The sequence below is a fragment of the Tamandua tetradactyla genome, chromosome 1 (assembly GCF_023851605.1).
Source record: "Tamandua tetradactyla isolate mTamTet1 chromosome 1, mTamTet1.pri, whole genome shotgun sequence".
Taxonomy (NCBI): Eukaryota; Metazoa; Chordata; class Mammalia; order Pilosa; family Myrmecophagidae; genus Tamandua; species Tamandua tetradactyla.
Genome location: NC_135327.1, coordinates 225,334,596 through 225,348,829, shown reverse-complemented (window position 1 = coordinate 225,348,829; position 14,234 = coordinate 225,334,596). Strand labels below are relative to the sequence as shown.

The 14,234-nt window shown below is 38.4% G+C and overlaps 1 protein-coding gene across 1 annotated transcript in view; it reads left to right on the top strand.

Annotated features, from left to right (window-relative positions):
- GPR158 (G protein-coupled receptor 158) overlaps window positions 1–14,234 on the top strand; it is a 486,825-nt gene that overhangs the window by 239,504 nt on the left and 233,087 nt on the right. The window contains exon 3 of the mRNA XM_077153523.1: window positions 7,217–7,319. Coding sequence (XP_077009638.1) covers window positions 7,217–7,319 — 103 coding nt within the window. The remainder of the gene's footprint in view (window positions 1–7,216; window positions 7,320–14,234) is intronic.

Sequence of the window (14,234 nt, the reverse complement as noted above, 5' to 3'; positions counted from 1 at the left end):
AGTACTAAATTAAGTGAGGCGTGGAAAGGCAGTCGGCAGTGCCTGTGAACTGTCCAGGAGCACAGGGTTTCAGAGGTGGAGCCTAGATGCACCAAAGGCAGTTTGTAGGTTAGTGGAGGGCAGTGCCTTCTTTTTAACAAAGTGTTGAGCACATTAATAATTTATGCTTATCAAGCCTTTGGGATAATTTCTGTGAAAGGGTCAAGAAAAGGGTTTGCTCACTCAGAGAGATGTAATCCTAACGTTTTCCTGAGTCAGCTTCAACCCCCACAGTGTGAGGTTTGTAGACTTGTCATGAGTCTGTGCCAGGTGCTGCATTGCTATCCTTAATATAACAAGAGCACTTGAAAAATTAATAATAGAAAACAGTTTTTGTTTAAAATTTTAAGTATGCCATAATGGAAAACAATCCCCTGCCCCCCTCCAGTCCATCATGCTTTTCAAACCTGATTCTGGCAGCTGCTTAATAATAGAGACAAAATGTAGTTCTCTTTCTCCCTGGTGAAGTGCTGCATTATTTTTTATTCATGAGTCATTGTTTTCCTGGAAGATTGTTTGATGAAATATGCGGTGATGTGTACCCTGTCATTGCCTTGAGGCCTTCTCTATTTCCTCCTTATAGAGTGTTTTCCTTTTGCTTTAATAAACTTGCAGATAGTTGCAGGGAAGAAGCCACTGGGTATTACTATAACTGGTTTAGTACAGAGTTCCAAAAAAGCTCACTTCCAAATTAGCAGTTTCAACGTTGTACAATATTTCTTCATAAGGTACATAGAAAGGAATGAAAGAAAAATAAAAGCTGCTGTCTTCTGAAATAATCTAGATGTCCCAGCAGCTGTTTCATCTTGCCAGTTTCAAGCCTTTCATCTTTCTTTATGCCGCTGTGGTGTTACCATCTGCTTTTTGAGAAAGGCTCAGAGCATTCAATACAGCAGGAAACTCTTTTTGGGATTAGAGAAGCCTTCTGGCAAAGCAGAGCAGAGCTGTGTCGGATACTTGCCACCAAGGAGAGAAAGAATGAGTGACAGGTTGGTTTGTCATGGAAACTGGTTGTCTCCATTGGTGGCTTTCCCAGTTGAGTTTTGGACTCGGTGTCTGTGAACCAGTCCTCATGACTGCTTAGTCAGAGGGAGACTTTTGTTCCCAGAAGATCCAAAGAGAAAAGAGATACTCCATTTGTATGCCCTGGAATGAAAATTTTTCTTTTAAAGTCTGAGTTGAGGAACTCTGCATTGGAAAGGCAGAGGCTTATTTTTCCAATTTGTAATAGGTGTAGGAATTAATTACATTTCCTAAAATACATCTCATATATGTATGCTTTTCCTAATAACCTTAACTTATTTGAAGCTCAATAGTCCAGCAAACTGATGCATCTGGAATACCGCCAGAAGCTAAGAAGTATGGGAAATAAAGGTCTCTGAACAACTAAAATAGATTCCACGGTAACCAAGCACTGGCATCTGTTCCTCATTTATGAGCTAGTACTCCCTGTCCATTGGAGCCAAGCCCCTGAGGTTGAATCTTGGCTCTGGCAGTTACTGTTGGCATGACTTTGGGCAAGTTACTTCTGCCCTTTAGTCCTCAATTTTCTCATGTAAATTGGAGACAATAATAGGACTCATATAAGATTACATGAGTTAGTACTTGTGCATCACTTAAAAGAGTGCTTGGCATATAGTAAACACTTATTTACTCTTACTTTATCAATTGTCTCATATAATCTTACTTTGGATGCCTGGTGATCTAGTTTCCAGGTATACAGACAGTGATAATCATATTTTAGAAAGGAAAAGGAACTTCCAGAGTTGAGTCCTTTTTTAAGATTAAAATATAACTGCCAGTAGCTCAAAACAAAGAAAAAAACAGAAAACAAATATAAACTGAACATAAGAAGTCAAAAGGCCACCAGTCTGGGGATATTTAGTATATGAGAAAATAGCCATAAAACTTCACTAGCTCCAGAGGGCATTGGTGTATTTCAGCACAGTTCAATACCTATTGTCCAAATAATGGTTCTGGTTCATGAAGGAATGTTAAATTCTGTTCATGATGTTCAGTTCAGAGAAGCCAGAAAGTGTTTCACATTTTAGAAAGGTTCCAAAGTAGGGGGGGAGGGGGAGAGGGGAAGAAGAAGGCAGGAAAGGAGGGACAGAGAAGGGGAGGGGGAAAGAAACCTTTAAAGGTACATTTCTAGAGGATTTTGAATTATGTAAATTTTATTGTATTTTAATTTTGCCTCTTCTTCTGAGTCCCAAATTAGATTTTTTTCAGAATTGTATATAAACATGACTCTTGGGCACAAGTGTAGTTTCCGTTAAACACCAAACCAGGCTTGCGCTGTACATACCTACTTTTAGCCTGTATTTTGGGCATTCCTCTGTTCAATAGTACCCCCATACAAAATGACTGTCAAGCTGCCTAGTTTTTGCTCTACAAATAATCTTTATCAGGGCTTGGCCACCTATGATACATCATGCCAACTGTGTATTGCAGTATGGCCTGTGGTGCTTACATATACTTCAATGGGGAAGAAAGGTCATTTGCCTCTTAACTCTTGGCCACCATCTCTTCCCATCTGGATCTGTTTTAATTCTTGTGGCTTCTCAGTAACTCCCCTTAGTAAGTCTCTGCTCTTGCCTTGGAGCCTTAGTGCCAGGATCACTGTAACAAATATCACAGACTGGCTGGCTTAAACAACAGAGGTTTATTCTCCCACAGTGATGGAGGATAGAAGTCCAAAATAAAGGTATTGGAGGGCCCTGCTCTTTCCTATGCCTGAAGTGTCCTGATGGTGGCTGGCTGACGGTCCATACCCCAGTCTCCAAGTCTGTCACATGGCTGTCTCCTCTCCACTTACTCCTGTGTCCATATTTCCTCTGCTTATGAGGACTCTGATCATATTGGGCTCCATCTGGCCCCATCTTACTAGGATCTTTAAAAATTCTCTTTACAAAGGAGTTTACAGCTACAGGAGGATGGGTTAAGACTTGGGCATGTCTCTGCGGTATGGTTCCTCAGAGAGAGTCCATTCTTGTGGGCGGCTGCCTCACTCCAGGGTATGGCACTCCTTATTTTAGTAAGTTCAAGGGGGTCATTAAAGGCTACTCAAGGAGCAGCTATACTCAGAGTAAGAAGTGCTGCTTTTTCTACTTCTTCCCACTTTGACTTCTGTGAGGATAAAGTAAGAAGGTTTATACTTTAATATCTGAAATGAATATCTCAAATGCCAAATTAGTGAAAAATTTTGAAGATTTTCTCTTGATTTAAGCAAGAATCCACATTGATATTTTAGATCTCTAAGGGGAGACAGGGTAAGAAGTAGGTAAAAAGTGGCTCCCTAGCCCACATAAGGCAAACATTGTTTGAGTAGTTACCATTCTTATGGGTATTTTTTTGAACTAGATTTTCTAATCTAAATTAAATATATAATCTTGAGAAGTTATAATTTTACTTGGGACGTGGGAAAGGTGAGATAGCTAGGGAATCAGTCATAGTGGTGAATGGAGCCAAAGGTTCGGTGTCAATTTATGATTATTATTGGAAAGATAACCTGACACCATTTATGTACTCCAAGGCAAGTGTATGTAAATAATAGCTTAGGTTCCATGCCGGCTCTGCAGTTTTAGGGGTAGAGTGAGTGGAGGAGGATGATACACTGTTATTGAATTTAACTAACTGAAAGTTTTTCTTGGTTTGGTATACTAAATTAAGCATAGAACAAAGTTTTGAGACAATATTTCATATCGCTGTGTTTTCTGTAAGGAAGTTAGGAAGGATTTTATATTTTGAAGTTCAAGGGGCTTTATATTTGAGGATACTTATCTAATCAGCTAAATATATATTTATTTTACTTAAACTTTCATTTTTCTCTCAGCTGTAGGCTTACCTTAAAGCAATAAACTTTCAAATTTGCCCTTAACATTTAAAATTCTCATTTGAAATTTTTATTGATATAACGTATAAGCACATACATTCTTAACATGCAAACATTCCATACATGGGGTATAATCAGTGGCTCACAATATTATCACATAGTTGTGTATTCATCACCATGATCATTTTTTAGAACACTTTACATCACTCCCAAAACAGGAATAAAAAGAAAAACTCATACATACCATACCCCTTACCCCTCCCTCTCATTGACCACTAGTATTTCCATCTATCCAATATATATATTCTTTAATTTTAACATTTGTTCCTTTTATTATTTATTTATTTTTAATCCATAATTTTACTCATCTGTCCATATTGTAGATAAAAGGAGCATCAGACACAAGGTTTTCAAATTCACACAGTCACATTGCGAAAGCTATGTCATTATACATTCATCTTCAAGAAACATGGCTGCTGGAACACAGCTCTACAGTTTCAGGTTCTTCCCTCTATCCTCTCTAATACACCTTAAACTAAAAGGGGGATATGTATATAATGCATAAGAATAACCTACAGGATAACCTCTCAACTCTGTTTGGAATCTCTCGGCCACTGATACTTAATTTTGTCTCATTTCTCTCTTTCCCATTTTGGTCAAGAAGACTTTCTCAATCCCTTGATGCTGAGTCCCAGCTCATTCTAGGATTTCTATCCCACGTTGCCAGGGAGGTTTACACCCCTGGGAGTCATGTCCCATGTAGAGAGGGGGAGGGCAGTGAGTTTGCTTGCCATGTTGGCTGAGAGAGAGGCCACATCTGAGCAACAAAAACAGTTCTTTATGGGTGACTCTTAGCCTTAATTTTAAGTAGGCTTAACCTATCCTTTGTGGGGATAAGTTTCATAGGAACAAACCCCAAGACTGAGTGCTCAGCCTATTGATTTGGTTGAAGGCTGAGGTATTTTTGCTGTGCTAAGCCATGTAGACAGGGATTAGTGCTGTTTTATTGAATAGCATCAACTTCCAAATTCCAGTAAGGAAAATATTCTTAAAATATGCTGTTGTAGTCTTAGTATCTAAGAATTCATTTACCAGGACATATATGTGCTAGGCAAATTTTTAATACACATAACTCACACTGAACTCTACATGTTATGCTCATAGTCTCATGATCTAGTTAATGAAGTAATGCCACACTGGATGCTCTTCTCAGTATTCTTTAGTTCTTCCTTTCTGTCTGAACTTCTAGCACTGGAGTGCCCCGATCTCACATTTGGACCTCTTTCCTTCTATGTCTATGTGTATTTCCTTAATGATCTGGTCTTATCTGGTCTTGTGACTTTAGGTACCATCTTTATGCAAATTATTCTCAAATTGTACAATGCAGACATCTCTTAAAACTCCATACTATCTATCAAATGCCTACTAGATATCTAGAATTAAATCTCAAATAGTGATCTCAAGCTTCTCATGTAGGAAACTGAGCTTCTGCCAGTCGCCTCAGGTCTCCTTCACCTGCAGCCTTCCCAGCTCGTTTGAAGGCAACTTCATTCTTACGATTACTCAGGCCCCAAACCTCAGAGTCATGCTTCGTTTTCTCTTCTTCTCATATGCCTTACTCAGTTAATTGGGAAATCATGCTGGATCTCCTTTTTTCAAACTTTATCTACATATTCCTGAATGATTGTTGTTTTATCACTTAAAAGAATAATGCTCAGAGAGGTCAAGAGAACAACCCAAACTGACATAGCTAGTAAATAATAAGTGACCACAAATCATATGTGCTTCCCAAAGTACCAGCTCTTCTACAAAGTAGTGGTATAATTGTTCTTTTTAATTTATTTAATGCATAAATATGATTTAACATTTTATAACTGGATCATTCTAATGGTTTGTATTAATTCTGAGAGATCCTACACTAATTGTTTAGGCACACAGTAGTTATTTTGCAAATACTTGCAACTCTACTGAATTGATTGTATTCCCCTGTCCTTTCATTTTGCTCTGATCAAAAATCATGTTTTCAGTTACAAGATGTGATTTTGGAATGTGTCTTGATGAAATAGAAAGGGTATTAATATTTCATAAAATATAAAAGGTCTTTCAGAAACCTCCTTCTGAAAGATTTTCATGCTACATCTCTGAATTTAAAACATACATTAGCTCTTGCTGCCTTATATATAAATAATTTACTATTGTTAGTGTTTTAATAATATATAATATTGATCTTTATTATTAATTTAAGCTAGGATTGCAGAATTATTATTTAAATTATTTATCATTTTCTCTCAAGGGTCTGTGCTATCAGAGGAATATTTTATAATTTTTAAAAATTACTAGATTCTAAATTTCTCTAATAGATTTTAATGCCAAAAAAAGGTGAAGAATTGAGATCTTTGTAAACACATCCAAAGAGAAAGTTCAGTATTGATTAGATTGTTGAATGGGCCCTGTTTTACACGTGAAGTGTCTATAGCTCAATAGAAGCTATTCCATGTTTATGTAATTAAATGTAGCAGAAATGAGGTATGCTAAGCTTAATTTTGCTAGGGTTAAATGAGATCCTTGGTAGGAGCTAAGCGTAAGCTTTTGGGAGGTGTGTACTAATCTGTCGTTGTGATATATTTGGAAAGTTGACCACTATTTTCCTTTTTATTTAGATGTAGAACATTTCTCTATGAAACAGACTTTATGTAAAGCGCTCTTGGGACCATTAATCCATGCCTTCTTTCATTTCTAAATTTGATTAAAAATCTGCTTGCTTTGCTATCCCACTGCTTAGTGTTAACAGAGGATGAAACTTGATGAATATTTAACTCATAAAAGTAATATTCACATCTGGAATTCTATCTCTTTACCTTACTCCCTCCCTCCTGCCCTACATGCCTACCTACCTATCTATGTAAGTACACACCAACCTATCTTTCTATATATCTGCTTCCCTATTTACCTATTTATCTTTGCTGTGATATAAATATTTAGTATGAAATCACTCCTAAAATATTCTTGTTGGCTTTGGAAATATATCTTAAAGAAATTAGATGATATGTGAGGCATTACAAATAGAAACTATGCATAGTAATTACTCCCTCATGGCAATCGAATGAGTTACAGATATGTGGCAAGTGCAGCTGTAATGGCGTATATTTAGAAAGGAAACTCAATTTGCGGCTTCTAAGAAAATGTCTGTTGACAAACAAATCTAAAATAAAAGTTTGAAAAAGATTTTATTTCTGGAAAAGTGTGTTATTCTGCTACCATTTGCAAAGCTGCCTATCTGTGGGCTTTTAGGCTGTGAAATAGACTATGAGCAACTGTATTTCTGTCTTTTCTTTTTCATAGTGTATACCAATAAAAGGCCGGGGATTCGTGCTTGGAGCCTACCAGTGCATTTGCAAAACAGGATTTTATCATCCTAGAGTCTTTTCAGTGAACAGCTTTCAGAGTAAGTGCCCTTTGCTTCTCTGCATATATATGTATACACATATTATATAACAGTGTTAATTAGACTAAGTCATCTTAGAGTTGTGCCTTCCACAGTTTGTTTGCTTATACAGTTTGAATATTCAAATGAAGGGAAAACTTCAGCAAGTATGTTCTTTGCTCATAAAATTTAACCCCTTTGAAGCTACTCAACATTTGGAATCATCAAGAACACTTTAAAATATGATAGAGAATTATATAATGTTAGGAGCATAGATAGACTCTTCCTGATATGTTCCAAATAGAGAATCTAAGAAAAGGGGAAATGTAGCTCTTTTTAAAAGTTAATAATTGAATTCATACAACAAATAAGGAGTAGTGTGATTTTGGATAGTTTTGTTAAGTTTTCTATGGTTCACCTTTTTTTTTGTTTTTGTTTTTATTCTTAAACCAAAAGATTTACCGTTGTGAGAAGTGAACAGAGAACTGATCCTAAGGCAAATGGAAAGCACACAATGACTATTAGTTTCTACTAATAATTAATAATGTGGTAAAAGTGACCAGGCATCATGCAGAGTTCTAGGAATATGGCAGCACACACCTGTTATCTACCTGCTTGTGAGGACTTCACCTCTAATGGGAGACACAGACAAAAATTACAAAATATACTTCAAAATACAATTAAAATATTAAAAGAGGTTGGTACAGCTAATTATGAGACCATAGAAAACAGTAATTTCTTTTCTTTGGGCTAAGGTCAGAGGAGAATAATATTTGAAATGAGTCTTTTAGGATGAATGGAAGTTAAATAGACAGAGAAGTAGGAAAAAATGTATTTTAGATGGAGAGAACACTAAATGTGAATGCCAAAATATAAAATAGCATGGCAATATTTTAAAGCTTCAAATAACTATGTATAGATAGACCAAAGGGAGGGTTCATTGATTCCTTCAACAATATTTGTTAAGGCTCCACAATATGTCACATGATTAGTGACACCTAAGAAGATATGTGGGCACACTCACAAGAAAAGAAGCATGAGGGATGAGAGATAATAGGTGATGTGGGCCATTTGCTTTTATAGATGAGCTTTACTTACTCCCCTTCCCTCTTCCTTGTTTGGAGCTTTTTCTTCCCTTCCCTTCTCTCCTGGTGGTAGATAGAACATTTGGGTGGATTGCTTGGCTCCACCCTTCTCCATGGATGACTCAGGTAAGAAATTTTTGGCTTCAAATGGGTCAGCTGCTGCTGGGTGTTTCCCATAGGTCGGTAGACCCCAGACAGGGTGTCTGTGGGAACAGAAACCTTCTTGACCATGATTAACTGTCTTTGTTCAAGAGCATCTCTCCCGTCTCAGGTCCCTGTTCTAGCCTGCCTCAACTTCCCCCTCAAAGTTCTAGTCCCTTATTCTTAAGGGTTACTGAAGGCTGAGCATCTGTTTTCTGTAGCTGCTTCTCCGCTTGCCAGAGGATGTAGGCCCTGCCTGATGGGGCATGGAGTTTTCTGCCTATCTCATTTACGTTGAAAGGGGATGAGTCTGGAGGGTCAGCTGGAACACCTGAAAACCTTCACAATCAGCGTTAGTTTAGTGTGAAAGGTTTCTAGTATGGAAGAAATAAACTTGGTAAGAAGTTTAAAAATGCAAGGCCTGATGGATAGCAAGAGGAGGATAGAAATGATGCGGCCCTAGGAGATGCATTAACCAAGAGAGATGGGGAGAAGGGGAGGAAATGGCCATTTTTCAGGTCTAAGAGTGAATATTAGTTGGGCAGCTTGTTTTTGCTCAACTGGGAAATAAGAGGATGCATATGCCAAGTTCAGGGGTGCAGGAATGATGCTTAGAATGGACTCAGATGATTGGGTAGCAGCTTTGCCTGCTGTGTTGGCTCTTTATTTATTTATTGTTTTACTTTTTTTATGGTATAATATAACATATATACAAAGCAAAGAAAGAAAAAAGCAATAGTTTTCAATGCACTCTTCAACAGGTAGTTACAAGACAGATCCCAGAGTTTGGCATGGCTTACCATACTATCATCTCAGATTTTTTCCTTTTAGCTTCTCCAGAACATTGGAGGCTAGAAGAAATATATATATTTTTATCATTACTTTTTTTCTTTTTCTGTGAAAAATAACATATATATATATATATATATATACAAAAAAGCAATAAATTTCAAAGCACAGCACAATAGTTAGCTGTAGAATAGATTTCAGAGTTTGGAATGGGTTGCAATTCCACAACTTTAGGGTTTTACTTCTAGCTGCTCTGAGATACTGGAGACTAAAAGAAATATCAATATAATGATTCAGCAATCATACTCATTTGTTAAACCCTACCTTCTCTGTATAACTCCACCATCACCTTTGATCTTTTTCCTACTCTTCATGGGTATTTGGGCTATTCCCATTCTAATTTTTTCATGTTGGAAGAGCTGTCAATAATAAGGGGTAGGGAGATGGAACTAGCTGATGTCCTAGAAAGGCTGGCCCCTCTGCATTTCAGGACTTACCTGTTCTAGAACCCATCTGGAGGTTGTAGGTTTCTGGAAAGTTACCTCATGCATGGGACCTTTGTAGAATCCTATATATTGCCTTAGGTGTTCTTCAGGATTGGCTGGAATGGTTTTGGTTGGGGTTTGGCAAGTTATGATAGGTAGCAATGTCTAAATGAAGTTTGCATAAGAGCAACCTTCAGAGTAGCCTGTCAACTCTATTTAAACTCTCTTAGCCACTGATACCTTATTTGTTGCACTTCTTTTCCCCCTTTTGGTCAAGATGACATTGTTGATCACTTGGCGCAGGGCCAGGCTCATCCCTGGGGGTCATTTCCCACGCCACCAGGGAGACTTTCATCCCTGGATGTCATGTGCCATGTAGTGGGGAGGGCAGTGGTTTAGCTTGCAGAGTTGTGGCCCATTACTTTTTGAGAGATGTTAGTATTATTTCATTGATGGTCAGGGCAATGAATTACCACTATTTTTCTGTTGGTAAGAGCACCACATTTAGGAAATTGAGTATTATGCAGCAATAGAAAACTAATACAAAAATGATGATAACGGACTTCCAGAGAAGATGGCGGCTTAGTAAGACGTACGGATCTTAGTTCCTCCTCCAGAACAGCTACTAGGGGAGTAGAAAGGATACAGAACAGCTCCTAGAGCCACGACAGAGATCAAAAAGACAGCGTACCCAATCCTGGAATGGCTGACTGGCTGAGAGAACCCGCTCCGGTGAGATCGCCGAGGAGCGCGGGCTTCCCCGGGCGGGGCGGCAAGCGGCCAGAGTCCCTCCCTTCCTCCTTCCCGGGCCAGCTGGCAGAATCGGGCAGGCGGTCCCCTCAAGCCGCGGCGGCTGGCGCCCCCACCAAACACGGCCCCCTGGACCAACTGAGAGAATTGGATCAGAAATCCCCAGGCCGCAGAGAACGGTGACCGGGGGGGTCCCTTCCAAACACGTGACTCCCTGGTCCGGCTGGGAACAGTGCACTCTCCCGGGCCACGGCGGCTGGCACCCTCCCGCCACGTTTGGCGTCCCGGGCTGACTAGGAAATTCGGACGGGCGCTCTCACGGGCTGTGGCGACCCTCCCCACGTTCGGACCCCCGGGCCGGCTGGCACTCTTCCAAGCCGCTTCGGCTGGCGAAGCTTCCCCACGGCGAGAGTTTTCCAAAGTTAAAGGACCCACAGCACCTTTTACTGGTGGGACCCGCAGACAAACGTGTGCCACGAGCGCCACCTACTGGGCAGGATAAGAAAAGCAGAATCCAGAGATTTCACAGAAAAATCTTTCAACCTGTTGCGTCCAACACCCAGGGAAATCTGACTAAATGCCCAGACGCCAGCAGAAGATAATGGATCATGCTCAGAAAATTGAAAATGTGGCCCAGTCAAAGGAACAAACCAATAGTTCAAATGAGATACAGGAGCTGAGACAACTAATGCTGAATATATGAACAGAAATGGAAAACCTCTTCAAAAACGAAATCGATAAATTGAGGGAGGACATGAAGAAGACATGGGCTGAACAAAAAGAAGAAATAGAAAAACTGGAAAAACAAATCACAGAACTTATGGAAGTGAAGGATAAAGTAGAAAAGATGGAAAAAACAATGGATACCTACAATGATAGATTTAAAGAGACAGAAGATAGAATTAGTGATTTGGAGGATGGAACATCTGAATTCCAAAAAGAAACAGAAACTATCAGGAAAAGAATGGAAAAATTTGAACAGGGTGTAAGGGAACTCAAGGACAATATGAACCACACAAATATACGTGTTGTGGGTGTTCCAGAAGGAGAAGAGAAGGGAAAAGGAGGAGAAAAACTAATGGAAGAAATTATCACTGAAAATTTCCCAACTCTTATGAAAGACCTAAAATTACAGATCCAAGAAGTGCAGCGCACCCCAAAGAGATTAGACTCAAATAGGCATTCTCCAAGACACTTACTAGTTAGAATGTCAGAGGTCAAAGAGAAAGAGAGGATCTTGAAAGCAGCGAGAGAGAAGCAATCCATCACATACAAGGGAAACCCAATAAGACTATGTGTAGATTTCTCAGCAGAAACCATGGAAGATAGAAGGCAGTGGGATGATATATTTAAAATACTAAAAGAGAAAAACTGCCAACCAAGACTCCTATATCCAGCAAAATTATCCTTCAAAAATGAGGGAGAAATTAAAACATTCTCAGACAAAAAGTCACTGAGAGAATTTGTGACCAAGAGACCAGCTCTGCAAGAAATACTAAAGGGAGCGCTAGAGTCAGATACGAAAAGACAGAAGAGAGAGGTATGGAGAAGAGTGTAGAAAGAAGGAAAGTCAGATATGATATATATAATACAAAAGGCAAAATGGTAGAGGAAAATATTATCCAAACAGTAATAACACTAAATGTTAATGGACTGAATTCCCCAATCAAAAGACATAGACTGGCAGAATGGATTAAAAAACAGGATCCTTCTATATGCTGTCTACAGGAAACACATCTTAGACCCAAAGATAAACATAAGTTGAAAGTGAAAGGTTGGGAAAAGATATTTCATGCAAATAACAACCAGAAAAGAGCAGGAGTGGCTACACTAATATCCAAGAAATTAGACTTCAAATGTAAAACAGTTAAAAGAGACAAAGAAGGACACTATCTACTAATAAAAGGAACAATTAAACAAGAAGACATAACAATCATAAATATTTATACACCGAACCAGAATGCCCCAAAATACGTGAGGAATACACTGCAAACACTGAAAAGGGAAATAAACACATATACCATAATAGTTGGAGACTTCAATTCACCACTCTCATCAATGGACAGAACATCTAGACAGAGGATCAATAAAGAAATAGAGAATCTGAATATTACTATAAATGAGCTAGACTTAACAGACATTTATAGGACATTACATCCCACATCAGCAGGATATACCTTTTTCTCAAGTGCTCATGGATCATTCTCAAAGATAGACCATATGCTCGGTCACAAAGCAAGTCTTAACAAATTTAAAAAGATTGAAATCATACACAACACTTTCTCGGATCATAAAGGAATGAAGTTGGAAATCAACAATAGGCAGAGTGCCAGAAAATTCACAAATACGTGGAGGCTCAACAACACACTCTTAAACAACGAGTGGGTCAAAGAAGAAATTGCAAGAGAAATTAGTAAATACCTCGAGGCGAATGAAAATGAAAATACAACATATCAAAACTTATGGGACGCAGCAAAGGCAGTGCTAAGAGGGAAATTTATTGCCCTAAATGCCTTTATCAGAAAAGAAGAAAAGGCAAAAATGCAGGAATTAACTGTCCACTTGGAAGAACTGGAGAAAGAACAGCAAACTAATCCCAAAGCAAGCAAAAGGAAAGAAATAACAAAGATCAGAGCAGAAATAAATGAAATTGAAAACATGAAAACAATAGAGAAAATCAATAAGACCAGAAGTTGGTTCTATGAGAAAATCAATAAGATTGATGGGCCCTTATCAAGATTGACAAAAAGAAGAAGAGAGAGGATGCAAATAAATAAGATCAGAAATGGAAGAGGAGTCATAACTACTGACCTCACAGAAATAAGGGGGTAATAACAGGATACTATGAACAACTTTACGCTAATAAATACAACAATTTAGATGAAATGGACGGGTTCCTGGAAAGACATGAACAACCAACTTTGACTCAAGAGGAAATAGATGACTCAACAAACCAATCACAAGTAAAGAAATTGAAATAGTCATTCAAAAAACGTCCTAAAAAGAAAAGTCCAGGACCAGACAGCTTCACATGTGAATTCTATCAAGCATTCCAGAAAGAATTAGTACCAACTCTCCTCAAACTCTTCAAAAAAATCGAAGTGGAGGGAAAACTACCTAATTCATTCTATGATGCCAACATCACCCTCATACCAAAACCAGGCAAAGATGTTACAAAAAAAGAAAACTACAGACCAATCTCTCTAATGAATATAGATGCATAAATCCTCAATAAAATACTAGCAAGTCGTATCCAACAACACATTAAAAGAATTATACATCATGACCAAGTAGGATTCATCCCAGGTATGCAAGGATGGTTCAACATAAGAAAATCAATTAATGTAATACACCATATCAACAAATCAAAGCAGAAAAATCACATGATCATCTCAATTGATGCAGAGAAGGCATTTGACAAGATTCAACATCCTTTCCTGTTGAAAACACTTCAAAAGATAGGAATACAAGGGAACTTCCTTAACATGATAGAAGGAATATATGAAAAACCCACAGCTAATATCATCCTCAATGGGGAAAAATTGAAAACTTTCCCCCTGAGATCAGGAACAAGACAAGGATGTCCACTATCACCACTATTATTCAACATTGTGTTGGAGGTTCTAGCCAGAGCAATTAGACAAGAAAAAGAACTACAAGGCATCAAAATTGGAAAGGAAGAAGTA